Source organism: Gadus macrocephalus, chromosome 16, assembly GCF_031168955.1.
Source record: "Gadus macrocephalus chromosome 16, ASM3116895v1".
Lineage (NCBI taxonomy): Eukaryota > Metazoa > Chordata > Actinopteri > Gadiformes > Gadidae > Gadus > Gadus macrocephalus.
Window position 1 is genome coordinate 11,892,104 of NC_082397.1, and position 12,915 is coordinate 11,905,018.

Here is a 12,915-nt window from a genome sequence, read left to right on the forward strand (position 1 = left end):
AAGTCAAACCATTTCACTGTTGCAGTTACACACAAACACACACACACACACACACACACACACACACACACACACACACACACACACACACACACACACACACATACACACCCACACACAGTGTCACTTTTCTTCATAAAGGCGCAACAGCAACCCGACGCTCCGTCTCCTCACCTCACAGTTGCGTCCGGTGAAGTCGGGCGTGCAGGTGCAGCTGTACTCCCAGGTCCCCTCCGGCCGGCCCTCCGTGTGCAGGGCCAGGCAGAAGCCCCCGTTCAGGCAGGGCCGGCCCTCGCAGGGGTCCAGGCGTGGGTTGGCCTGCGTGGGGGTTGGCTCTGCCGGAGCCGGCGTGTCGGGGGCCAGCTGGAAGGCGGAGGGCATGGCCCCTCCGCGCGCCGCGTTGTGAAGCACCAGGAGCAGCAGCAGCGAGGGGACGCCAGGGGAGACCCCGGACCCATCCTCATCCTCACACTCATCTTCCCTGTGGCCGAGCCGACGCACTGCTTGGCTCCGTCTTATCGAGGGTCTCGGCTCTGGTGCTGCGGTCTGTCGCTGGCGTGTTCCCTGGTCTCTGGAGGCTCTGCTGTGTGTTCTCTGGCGGTGCTGGAGAGCTTGTGACCAGCAGGAGGAGCGCGAGCGTCTGTGTGCGGGAGGGAGCTCAGAGTGGATGTGTGTGAATGTGTGTGTGAGAAAGAGAGAGGGGAGAGAGGAGGAGAGAGGCAGACAGTCGGTATACTGAACCGCGGCTGCGTGCGCCGCTACTGAGCGAGAGAGCGCGAGAGAGAGAGAGAGAGAGAGAGAGAGAGAGAGAGGATGGGTTAGAGTGAACAAGCGGCGTGAAGATGGGATGGAGAGAGAGTAGACTGTAGCTGTGGTAGGCTGTGCTGGGGGGGGGGGGGGGGGGGGGGTGAGTCACAGTGACGACGAGTGATGACATTCATCCTCTCAATCCCCCTCCCCTCCTTTTTTCTCCCTCTCTTGTCTTAATTGTCTTTCTCTCCACCGCTCTCCCTCTCTCTCTTACTGCTTGATTCCCATTATACATAATTCACCTTCACCTCCATAAGCACACGTGCACATGTGCACGCATGCACACACACCACTGGGAAGCTCATTTGCAATCTCATCATCCATAACCTCTCCGAGGAAATGGGCGACCGAGGAGAAAAGATGCGAAAGAGAGAGAGAGAGAGAGAAAGAGAGGGGGAGCTGGCAGCTGGCAGCAGCCCAGACAGGAGGGCAGGCAGGAGCACAGAGATCCCTGCCAGCTTTATCTTACATATTAGCCCTGATAACAAGCAGTGCCGCCATTTGATACATAGCAGCACTTTGGTGATGGAGCACTAAAAGCTAAAGGTTAGGCTTAGCTTAGCCAGATGAACATGACATGTTTTAGCATACTCCATGAGTTATTATAGTTATTATAGAAAATGTTCAATTCACCTTGCTTACTGGCAGACGGCCCAAAGCCACCACGATCTTTACTAATCTCTCACATGGATACAATTAACACGAAGGCAACCTGCACATGAGAGAACACGGTTGAAAAATGGCACATATCAATATTTTAGTTTGAGATAAGTTTGAGAAAGGGTCCCGGAAGGCAGTCAAAGGAGCGGTGAGTCAAGACTTTAATCTACAAAAGTAGCAGCGTACCTCTATTAGACCGCATGCCATCAACGCGGGCTGGTATAATCAATAAAGACCGACTCTTAATGAGACGTCAGCCGTACATTCTTTGCCCCCCCCCCCCGTCTATTTCTATAACGAGGCCTTGCTGCAGATCAGTATATCTGCCACCTTCACCCTCAGGACATCCCTTAAAGACAGGTTCTGCAGCAGCAGATATAAGAGCGTTACCTGGGAACCAATGCAGTCGAGTAGGGGTTTAGAAGTTGGAGGCTTTAAGAACTGTTGCCCCGAAAAACACAAGACAGACCTACAATTAAAGTTGATATATTCATTGTGCCAGCTCAAAATTTATTTATAAGACTCGTTTTTGAAAGTCACATAAAAGAAAATGCATAATCGATCAACTCAAGCGAGTAATGCCGTTTGTTATTTTGTAAAGCATGGTAAAACGATACACAAATGCGCCTTCGCTAAGAAACAAAACAATGAGTGAAAGAAAAACAGATGGGGTCTTCAAACCCTTGCCAGCTTCAGTCCACCTTCAAGGCTGAAGGTGAATGAATGCAGAGAACCACAAGATACAAAGCTTTACAGTAACAAGAATGACATTTGTGCTGCAAAGTAGGAATGGATAAATAAAAACACTGCAAAAAGATGAGTCAAACAGTTACTTTATTTATGTTCAGGTAAAAACATGAACCTGATGCAGTAAATTATTGCAGATCTTAGAAACCAGCACATGAACGATTGGGCCAAGAGAGCATACGGTGGCGCCCTCCCCTGGCCTCAGACTGCAGGTGCACACCACGGTTTGTTCCAAGCCAGCAGTGCAAAAAAAAAAAAAAACCTACAGCAAGAACAAAAAAGAAAAGAAAAAAAAAAGACAAAATATAGAAAATGAATGTAAAGTAAAGCAGACATTCTCACCTCGAACAGGTTGTGAAACTGCATATAAACTTTACTCCATAAATGAACCATGAAATGCTATCTGGCCATGAAACAATAGAATGAGACCAGCCACATTTGTGCCCAGCTACATTATGTGTCGTGGGGGTTGATGAAAAGTTTGGTCTAGCGGTAGAATCCTGCCCCTCCTGTGGGGTCCGGCTGAGAGACACTACTCTACCCAAAGGCAAACTTTAAATTTTCCTTTTTTACACTCATCCAACAACTATGGATACAACTCCTTGCTTCAGCTGAACCTCAGAATGTAGTATAGGCCAGAACACAACTTCAACATGGGGAGGGAGTGGAGGGGGGGGGGGGCAGGGGGGTGAAGAAAAAAAATATACTATACTCTCATCACTACCAGGCATTCAACCAACGGCAAACTCTCGTCCTCATAACTTTAAGCAAAGACACACACACACACGTAGGAGGAACTGCTGAACCCAAAAAAATATTGTAACACACAAAACTGGGGCGGGGCCAATATAATACAGAACAAAATGCCAACGGAGGAACTCAAGGAAGAAGACATGGGAACAAAAGGGCTATTCTATCAAAGGTGTAGAATGAGCAAAGTCTGCAAATTTGTCTGTACAAATGATCTTTGGAGCTAAAGTGAACCTAGCTTGCTCAATGGACCCCCTCCCACCCGCCCCGGCCCTTGCCCCCTCTCCACAGTGACGTTGTCCACCGCTCGGTGGAGGAAACATCCCTTCTTTTTTTTTAAATATCACACAGCAATGCAATTTAAAATGTCACCCATTTCTTCCACTTTTTTTGAATATTACTTAACTACTGATATAACTTTGTCCTCAGATTTTTTATTTTTTTAGTTCGGGGAGACATCACTGCCCTTCCTTTCATTTTTTTCAGGAGACGGGAAGGTGGGGGGGGGCAGCAAATATATATTTGAAGTCTTAAACTTTCTGCAAGCTGCTTTCTTTATCAAGAAGGCTGTACACTTAGCCTCGATGTATGAGATTACAAAAACAAAATAAAATTAGGAAGGAAGTCATGATTTTCATCAGTCGCTGTAGAAGGCATTTTGAATGTGAGATGGGGGGACGAGATCAGGAAAGGTGGAATGACTGCTGGCCCTCGCGGGCTGCAATCAACAGTTTCTCTCGCATTATCTCAATGCTGGAGTAGTCTGGCAGCTTCAGGTAGTTGACGCAGGTCATGACGGAGGGGAGGAAGTCGTCGGGGTTCTCGGTGGACTCGAAGGTCTTCCTCACGATGGTCAGCGGCGGGTTCAGACTCCGGAAGCCTGGTGGATCCAGGATGGAGGTCAGAGTTAGAGGGGGAGTGGAGGGGACTTACAGCCATGTAGATGACGCTGACTACATATTGGATTGTTTTGTGTGATTTGAAAACAAAAAGAAAAACGCATTCTATTTGATTGAAGACTGATCTGGCACCAGGGTGTGGGGGGGGGGTGAACATGCCAGCAGACTCACCTCCCACAGGCAGTCTGGGACTTCCGGTGACAAACTGCAGGAAGAGTCTTTGCTGCTCGGCGTCTTTGCTGCTCAGCACCTCGAACAGGAAACGCACCGCACGGCTGAACAAAGAGGCACAATCAACACAGCATGAGTCATCATCATTATACACACAGGAGACAACAGCCAAGCAACCAGGAAAGAGCATGACGCATTAAAGGCTTCCTATTCACATCATGCCCAGAGGTAGATAGATGTCACCTCTAAAGCGCTATGCAGTCAGAAAACTATTTTCTTTTCAAACCAGGAGTCAGAAGAACCGTTCAGTCGTCGTCCTACTAGGGGAGGACTTCTAAGCGAGAGTGCCGTGCTTCAGACAGGTGCAGGAGGCCCTTCTACAGTCCCAGTGGACGGGGCGTGAGAGCTCACCTGTCATGTGTGTATCCGTGGTCGGGACGGCAGCACTCCATCAGCGTCTTCACGTCCCACGTCTCAGACTTGCTGCCACACAGCAGCTGGTCCAGCTGAGGAGAGAGAGAGAGTTAAAGAACATGAATCAAAGCCACACCAGGGCCGTTGAAATTAACCAACGTCAATGGTTTCTGCAGCCCATCAATATCATGTGCGTTTTTAACATCGGTTTGCATATACCGAAACTTGTTTTTTTGTATGAGCAAACTTGGTTTTCATAGATTTTCTTATGCGTTTTCACACTTGCCACAGGGTGTTCAAACATTAGATTACCAATGACATTTCATTATTTAAACAGTTTTGTTGCATCAACAAAAACTTGTTGCTATAGTTACACTGACAACATGCATGTAGATTTTACAAGTTGTCACATCGAGGAATACGCATGCGCTCACCTCCTCTGGGTAGAAATACTGCAGGTGGTGCAAGGGGAAGACCGACTCAAAGCCTTCGCGGAAGGACTCAAACTGCCTGGACACGCCCTCGTTCAGGGTCCAGTACACCACCAACTACACCGGGAGGGGAAGGAAGTACACAGAGTTAGACGCATGTGTGGTTGGAACCACAGATCCAGTCAGCAGAAGGGGGCGTCACTGCGTACCCTGAGGTACTCCTCCAGGTTGTAGATGGTGACAGGGATGTCCTTGCCCCCCTTTTTGAGCTCGATGTTGGGGTAGCCGGGCAGGGTGAAGTCCAGGCCGAGGTCCTCCACGGAGCAGCCGTTCATGTTCAGGCTCTCCAGGCCCTGCTGCAGGGTCTCCCTCGTCTGGGAAGACACAGAGAGTTTTAGTACAGACACACAAACTGGGACGATTTGCCATTGAAGGAGAAATCCCATGGAGGTAATTTAAAAATGCAAGTCATCCCTATTCTTAGTGAGGATTGCACCTGGGCTTTGTTAAAAATAAATAACTCAAAAGGCAGAGAGGTACTTGAGAAAATGAGGCTTTTATGACACAATTAGCAGAACAGGACACTGAGGAGCAACAGAAATATATTTGGCATTTCCTTCAGGGCGTTGGTCTAAATTACACAATAGGCGACAACCCTGAAAAGCACAAAAAGGAAGAATAAAGAAAAACGTAGGAGCAAAGTCATCACTGCAGCAACTGCAGTTGTCTATTGAACCCTTTACCCAGCAGGAGGCACGGAGTCCTCTAGCAACCATCACACTCTCTGACCTTTCTGGAAAATAACATTTGAAAGTGTCCCTATGGCCTTTATACTAGGGATGGGCGTGAGGAATCGATTACTCGAGTACTCCTCGTTACAAATGAACTGGTTGGTGGACAGGAAAACTCGAGTTTGCATATTATACACACAAACAAAGTTTTCTGAAGCAAATGTATCAATTTTATGTCGGCGCCACTAACGCATGACGTGGGCACAAAGAAAATTAAATGCATCCATTTCCATGGCACGTTCCGTGCCGTGTGCAGGCACGCCAGAATTCAAAAAGTTAAGAGATGGCGGTTAAAGCAAACCGCAGCGAAGAATTGAAATACTTTAAAGAAATAGGAGATCATAAGGTGAAATGTAAAATATGCCAAGCGAAATCGAGCTACCAGAAAGTACTATGCGGCAACATATGCTCCTGAAACACAACGGTGAGTTCGGGAAAGCAGACCCGCAGCAACGGTGAAAGTGAAAGTGTGTCGGCTATTTTCACCGCCGCAAGACGCAGCTGTAATCCCGGGCGTGTAGAGAAGATCACAACGCTGAGTATTTCCATAGTCCATTTGCTGCCGTTTTATTTGCAGCTTTAAGAATTTATTTGCAATGGTTAGGCTACTTGTTTCGTTTTTTTTAAACTGTTACAGGCCTTGGTTCGACGTGATTTAAATTGTGAGACGCATATTTATTTTTGTAAGGAAAATGTGTTTTGAACGTTTGCAAAAATAAATAATGAATACTCTGATAACTCTGACTGTTTTGATGGAGAATAAGCATTACATGTTTGGTTGGTAATATTGCCGTTCATCATCAGGCCTATTCCTGCTGCAGATGCGTTGCATTCTAAAAATAGATTTGATTTAACGAGTACTCGATTGATCCTCGAGGAATTCCTTCGATCACTCGAGTTTGGAATTTACTACTCGTGCCCATCCCTACTTTATACCCGTTTGAGGGTTTAGGGACTGTCCTTTCATTCAACTTATCTGAGCTGCACATATTCATTTAACCATTCTGTAGAAGGTTAAGATACAATTTTAACTTGCGATTTACCCACTAACTACTCAAAGTCTAAGATCAAGTCTTAGTATAACCTAATGCATGGACAGTTTTTCCTGATCGTGTAGGACCAACCGAGGGGTGTTTGAGGGGGCGGTCCTCTCACCTGTGAGCGGTCCTGCTCCAGCCTCTTCTTCTGGCGGATGATGTCCTCCAGGTGCTGGATGGACTTGGCCACGGCCGGGTCGATGTTGACCAGGTCGTGGGAGCTGATGGACGTCTCGTGCCGGAGCATCCACTTGTAGTAGGGCAGGCCCAGGGGCAGGTCGAGCTGGGGGGGGGTTATGGTACATTATGAATAGATGTTTAGTTAAAAATTATGTATGTGTGCATCTTTGAGACCCAGCGCTATACTGTCCTGGCTTGCTACGTCAACTTCAGAAAATGTGTCCATTTGTAATTACCAGTCTGAAGTCCATAATAGCTTTGGCCATCAGCTTCCCCAAGAAACGGAACTTCATCTTGATTTTGGCGATGTGCGCTGGTTTGGTGGTTCTGCCAAAAGGTACTGCAAACAGCCCCCGGGAGCTGAACATGTACTTGGTGGACTCTTGGCTTCCTGTATAAGCAGCGAGACGGGAACGGTCAGAGACATGAGTCAGAGAGATGGGTCAGAGTCAGAGACATGGGTCAGAGACACGTTGAGGGTTCAGAGTAGGGATCGACCGATATATCGGTCGGCCGATATTATCGGCCGATATTCGCGGATTTTACGTGTATCGGTATCGGCCGATACGCGGCTGATTTTCGCTGATTTATTTATTTTATTTTTTTTTACTTGTTCTACCTCACCTGTTTTTAATATTTGTTAAATATTGTTCATCTACTTGTTCTTACTTGTTCTACTTCACCTGTTTTTACTATTTGTTAAATATTGTTTTTTATATTGAAGTTCAATAAATGTTCCTTAAAAAAAAAAATAATAATAATCGGCTCAAGAAAATCGGTATCGGCGTATCGGCTAAGGCTGAGGAAAAAAAATCGGTATCGTATCGGCCCTAAAAAAATCGGTATCAGTCGATCCCTAGTTCAGAGACATGGTTCAGAGTCAGAGAGATGGGTCAGAGTCAGAGACATGGGTCAGAGACTCGTTGAGGGGTCAGAGACATGGTTCAGAGTCAGAGATGGGTCAGAGTCAGAGACATGGGTCAGAGACATGGGTCAGAGTCAGAGAGATGGGTCAGAGTCAGAGACATGGGTCAGAGACACGTTGAGGGTTCAGAGACATGGGTCAGAGACAGAGACATGGGTCAGAGACATGGTTCAGTCAGAGAGATGGGTCAGAGTCAGAGACATGGGTCAGATACACGTTGAGAGGTCAGAGACATGGGGCAGAGTCAGACATCGGTCAGAGTCAGAGACATGGGTCAGATACACATTGAGAGGTCAGAGACATGGGTCAGAGAGACAAGTTGAGGGGTCAGAGACATGGGGCAGAGTCAGACATCGGTCAGAGTCAGAGACATGGGGCAGAGACAAGGCGAAATGTCAGATATTCAAGAAGCGATCCAAGTTTGACCAGACAAAGGTCATATGCAATACATTTTTGGGCAGCCATATCAATGCTACGGTACAAGCTAACAATACCTTTAGGGTTCGCCAGTGTGACCTCATCTCCCCTCCACAGGCCTAAGTCAGCCCTCTGCAGTTCCTGGGACACCAGAGCGTAGAACTCCAGTGTGGGGCCGAGACCTGTACCCACCTGACCGGACAAACAGAAATAAGTATCAATACACGAACAAAGAATCCATCAATGCACACACACACATAGCACTGCAGAAATTCACCACTATCCAACAGAAAAAGACTGTCAACCTTTGTCGGTTGAGAGTGACAACAGGTGAAGGACTGGACTTTCTCGTGTACCTCATTCTCATACTGGATCTCCAACATGGCCCGGGAGCTGCCGAGGTCCTGCATCACAGACTCTGCCTGCTTGAGCAGCTCCTCTCGGTTTATTGTCCTCTGGAAGCAGGGATAACAAGACCGACCTCGTTATGGAATGGTACTCACACATTAACCAAGTCAAATTCACAGAAGCCTCCGCTAAACAAACCGTACTCTTGTTATACTCAGCATACTTATGGAAAGAGTATAGTTTTTACCGTATATCATTAGTATTATATGAGCAATATTGAAGGTACGTGATCGAGGCCTAGGTCACGGTAGTCGAGTCAATGCCACCATTAGCTTCCGACCAGGGCAGGATGAATTAACTGTCATGTAGGGACGCATTCTGAACCAATTGCATAGTGTGTGGACAGCATTCATGTTTCAATGTGGGCAAACCACTGGCAGGACCTATGGACCTGTAGGGATGGGGATCATTAATATTTATTGATATCGATACCATTTTCGATACTCCTTAACGATCCGAGTCTTTATCGATACCACTATCGATACTTTTCTATTAATTGGTGGAAATACGACGTGTTTTTAGTGATGAGGAAAATATTTAGGAAATAAATAATTTTATTTTAAATTATTAATTATTAATAATACAGAAACATGAGTAATACAGTATTACTCATGTTTCTCGCCAAAAGCTCAATTTACCGTTTCTCTATGTTACATTTGAACGCATCATGATAACCGTTGTTTTACTGAGCCAACCTCAACACATCATCACGCAGCACATCTGAAACTTTATTTACTTTTTAAAGGTCCCATGACATGAAAATCTCACTTTATGAGGTTTTGTAACATAAATATGAGTTCCCCTAGCCTGCCTATGGTCCCCCAGTGGCTAAAACTTGCGTTTGGTGTAAAACGAGCACTAGCTGTTCTGCTCGCCTTTGAAAAAACTGAGGCTCAAGTGCACTGATTTGGAATGTCTGCGTTTAGGACGTCATCAAGCATGATGACGTCCTAAACGTCATCATGCTCCTCCCCTTACTCTGCCTGGCCCGCCCAGAGACGTTGACCCGCCAATGAGACTCGACCGTGCGAGCGCCACATGTGTGTGTGTGTGAATACACACACACTGTAACGCAAGTGTTTCTTGTCGGTTCTTTGACGCGTCTTGTATTTCCACAACGACACTGTTGTGGGGGTTATCTGATCCATGGTTGAGAAGGAATTGGGGGAAAGGAACTTTGGCTTTGACTCGCTGAAGTACATGAACTGCGACATGCCGCCGGTTGCCGCGAGGCACCATCGCCCGGCAGCAGGCAGCCGGCAGCGTGCGGTTCAGTCGACTTCAGGTTGATGTGAAAGTGGAAGAACCAGAGACGTCGCAGAACCCGATAAAGTCGTTTGTGATTCATAATATCGTCTGGAGGCACACACAGCTTTTGGCCGTGATAATATGTATTATATGATATAGATATCCATGTATTATATGATATTATTTAGATATAGAGCTCCAGGACTGTAACGCAAGTGTTGTACACCTCCTTGTTATTTGGATAACCGTTCTGCTTTTGGTGTTATGGCGCATAACACGTCGGACTCTCGTCTCTGGTATTTCTACAACGAGACTCGTATTGGGGGTTATCTCAGCCAAGGTTGAGAATGAATTGGGGGGAAGGAACTTTGGCTTCGATTCCCTCAAGAACTTGAACCACGACATGGAGGAGAAGGGGATTGTTGGCGGCGAATGTCTCCCGCTTGAGCCCCGCTGAGGGACCACCGCCGGAGGCGGAGGTGCCTTAGCGCTGCCCGGCAACGATCCCTTTCCCCTCCTTGTCGCGGTTCAGTCTACTTCACATTGATGTGGACGTTGAAGAACCAGGAACGTCGGAGAACCTAACGCGGTCGTTTGAGATTCATAATAACGGCTCACACAGCTTTTGGCCGTGATAATATATATTATATGATATAGATATCCATGTAGGCTATATGATAATATTTAGATATAGATCTCCAGGACTCCCGTGTGTTCTAGAATATTTACAGAACACGGCTAAAGGCTGTGTGCGCCTCGCCATTGCGATACATCCACTGTAAACAGAGCGCATGGTACTGTGGCTGCAAGCTGCTCAGGGCCACACCCCCACCCTCCTCCTTGACCCGGCTCGCTCCTCATTTGCATTATAGCTACAGACACCAAAACAGCGCATTTGGGGGAAGCTCAATGTGCGACTGGCTCGGAGTGGCTGTAACTCTGCACCACGGCTGAATTTCGGGAACGTCTTTGAATACTGTGTTATTTGCCCGCTAATACCTATATTAAAGAACACATAAAATAGCATGTCATGGGACCTTTAAGATAACTATCTTGTATGCTACCGATTACAACACAGATTTCACAATTGGATTACTATTTTTAACTGACGGGACTAGCGACAATGTCTGTGTGCGATTACCGTTCGTACTTTGAGTGGATGATTAAGACAGCCCCGTCTGTGGTGCGACAGGAGACGGAGGAGACAGGAGGAGTTTTCTCAATTCGGAGACAGTCGAAGGTACTGCATTTGGCCTTTATTTGATGCACAATGCTAATGTGCTTGGCCATTGAGGTTGTGTTCCCCCCTTTACAATAAATGATTTTCACCCTTTTCGCCCGTTCAGCCACCCTCGCGAGCAAAGTTAACCGCCAGACTTCACTTGTTTCACTTGTAATACATGTTTGCCGTGACGCGACTCGAGGGAAACAACATTACGTTACAGGACCTACGGGATAATTTTTTTTATAAATGAGCGACGGGACTCGATAGTGGTATCGATTAGCCCAAACGTTAAAGATTTTCGGGTTTTGAAAAAAGTGGAACCGGGTCCTTGATAGAATCGGGTTTCGATCCCCATCCCTATGGACCTGAGGTCGGCAGAATTTTCCTTCTGGGCATTTTTGGTCTCCTGGGCAGGTGAACACTGCTAGACTTACTGGGACTGCCCGGGGTGATCGCCTCTTTAGATACAGTGTCACATCGCTAATTCATCAGGAATATCCCAGCATCGCTATTCTGTTATTCATTATACTTTCCGTTTTTTTATGAAGGGATGTTCCTTGCTGGCCATTATTGTAAAACTTGTCAAACATTGGGGAATTCCGCCTACCCTCTCTCACAAAAACAATGAAAGGCTTTTGCCGATTAAATACCAATTTTAAACAGCAAGAACATCATAAGGGCTTCTTATCCACCCAGAACGATTTCAGCTGATTTATTTGACCGGGAATGATTTTTCCAGGAAAGTCCAAACACAGATCCGGTCAAAGAGTTTGCATTCAAGTTTAAAGTGTTAATGTCAGACATGCATTACAAACTGGCGCAGCCGAACACAAAAGTGTAACAGAGGCCGATTTTAACAGCATTGGTAGGGATGCGGTATATTCCATATGCTACTGAATACAATCACTATGGCAACACATCACACCTTTTTCCGGTCAAGTCGGGGTGCCACTCTGCTGTCCTGAGAGTCTGACTGGTTGATCTCAGGGTTAGTGTCAAGGAGGCGCTGCATGGCTCTGTCTCGGTCAAACGCTGTGACGTAGAACAGCATCTGTCGAGTGTCAAATGGGAAGAAGAAGGGGCTGATGGAGGGAGAGGGAGAAAAGAAGACAGAGGAGAGAGAGAGAGAGAGAGGAGAAGTTCAGATTTGAACTTGCATTCAATAGAAGATGAAAGTTCGTCAGGCATTGCAGGCATTCTTGAGCCGGACACCCAACCCCTGGTCAAAATGAGATCTTAAATATACATTATTAATGAATAAAGAAATCACTGCAAGTCACTTTGGATAAAAGGTGCCTGCTGAACGACTTAATGGTTAACTCATCAATAACAGTCAAACGCTTTATTGGTCAAATTACCTTGTGAATGTACTTACCAGGTCTTGCCGAGCTCTATGAGCCAGGTGGGAATGTTGCCCGTCATGATGACCAGCGGGTCCTGCAGCTGTCTGTTGGCCTTGGCCGTCAGCTTGCTGTTGATGAACTCGCTGGTGGGGATGATCTCCTTGCACACAGCATTCTGTTGACACAAACCACATGTTCAGCAATGTGTTTCAACAACTTTCTAAGACCATCTCATCTGGTGTTTGACAGCATGCATACCATATATTTCCTCTTCCAATTAGCAAATTGGATGTGAAACCTATGGCATGCATATCCTCAACAAAAGCAACCCATTAGTGAAAACATTATGAAACCAGCAAACAGCCATCTTTTTCCTAAAAAAGACAGTGCCATCATAGACATATATGCATAGCCGCATTGGCCTTTGGATCTGCTTTGTCCCGTTTGCTGCGATAAGGC

At 46.5% G+C, this 12,915-nt stretch overlaps 2 protein-coding genes and 1 long non-coding RNA gene across 11 annotated transcripts in view; all 3 read right to left on the minus strand.

Moving 5' to 3' along the window:
• dner (delta/notch-like EGF repeat containing) overlaps nucleotides 1-900 on the minus strand; it is a gene marked incomplete at its 5' end in the record, with an annotated part of 37,294 nt that extends 36,394 nt beyond the window's left edge. The window contains one exon of the mRNA XM_060076199.1: nucleotides 175-900. Coding sequence (XP_059932182.1) covers nucleotides 175-900 — 726 coding nt within the window. The remainder of the gene's footprint in view (nucleotides 1-174) is intronic.
• Nucleotides 901-2,287: 1,387 nt separating this feature from the next.
• The window catches only part of trip12 (thyroid hormone receptor interactor 12), a 33,971-nt gene continuing 23,343 nt past the window's right edge, over nucleotides 2,288-12,915 (minus strand). For all 9 annotated transcript variants that reach the window (XM_060074349.1, XM_060074348.1, XM_060074347.1 and 6 more), the window contains 11 exons: nucleotides 12,489-12,631; nucleotides 12,039-12,195; nucleotides 8,589-8,687; nucleotides 8,310-8,424; nucleotides 7,127-7,281; nucleotides 6,829-6,993; nucleotides 5,092-5,256; nucleotides 4,886-4,999; nucleotides 4,449-4,543; nucleotides 4,038-4,141; nucleotides 2,288-3,847 (listed from right to left, as the gene is read on the minus strand). In XM_060074349.1, coding sequence (XP_059930332.1) covers nucleotides 3,651-3,847; nucleotides 4,038-4,141; nucleotides 4,449-4,543; nucleotides 4,886-4,999; nucleotides 5,092-5,256; nucleotides 6,829-6,993; nucleotides 7,127-7,281; nucleotides 8,310-8,424; nucleotides 8,589-8,687; nucleotides 12,039-12,195; nucleotides 12,489-12,631 — 1,509 coding nt within the window. In that variant the 3' untranslated portion in view covers nucleotides 2,288-3,650. The remainder of the gene's footprint in view (nucleotides 3,848-4,037; nucleotides 4,142-4,448; nucleotides 4,544-4,885; nucleotides 5,000-5,091; nucleotides 5,257-6,828; nucleotides 6,994-7,126; nucleotides 7,282-8,309; nucleotides 8,425-8,588; nucleotides 8,688-12,038; nucleotides 12,196-12,488; nucleotides 12,632-12,915) is intronic.
• Nucleotides 8,821-12,032, minus strand: LOC132473955 (uncharacterized). Its single transcript, XR_009529516.1, has 2 exons — nucleotides 11,479-12,032; nucleotides 8,821-9,031 (listed from the first exon to the last, which is right to left on the minus strand). It is a non-coding gene; the product is annotated as an uncharacterized LOC132473955 (long non-coding RNA).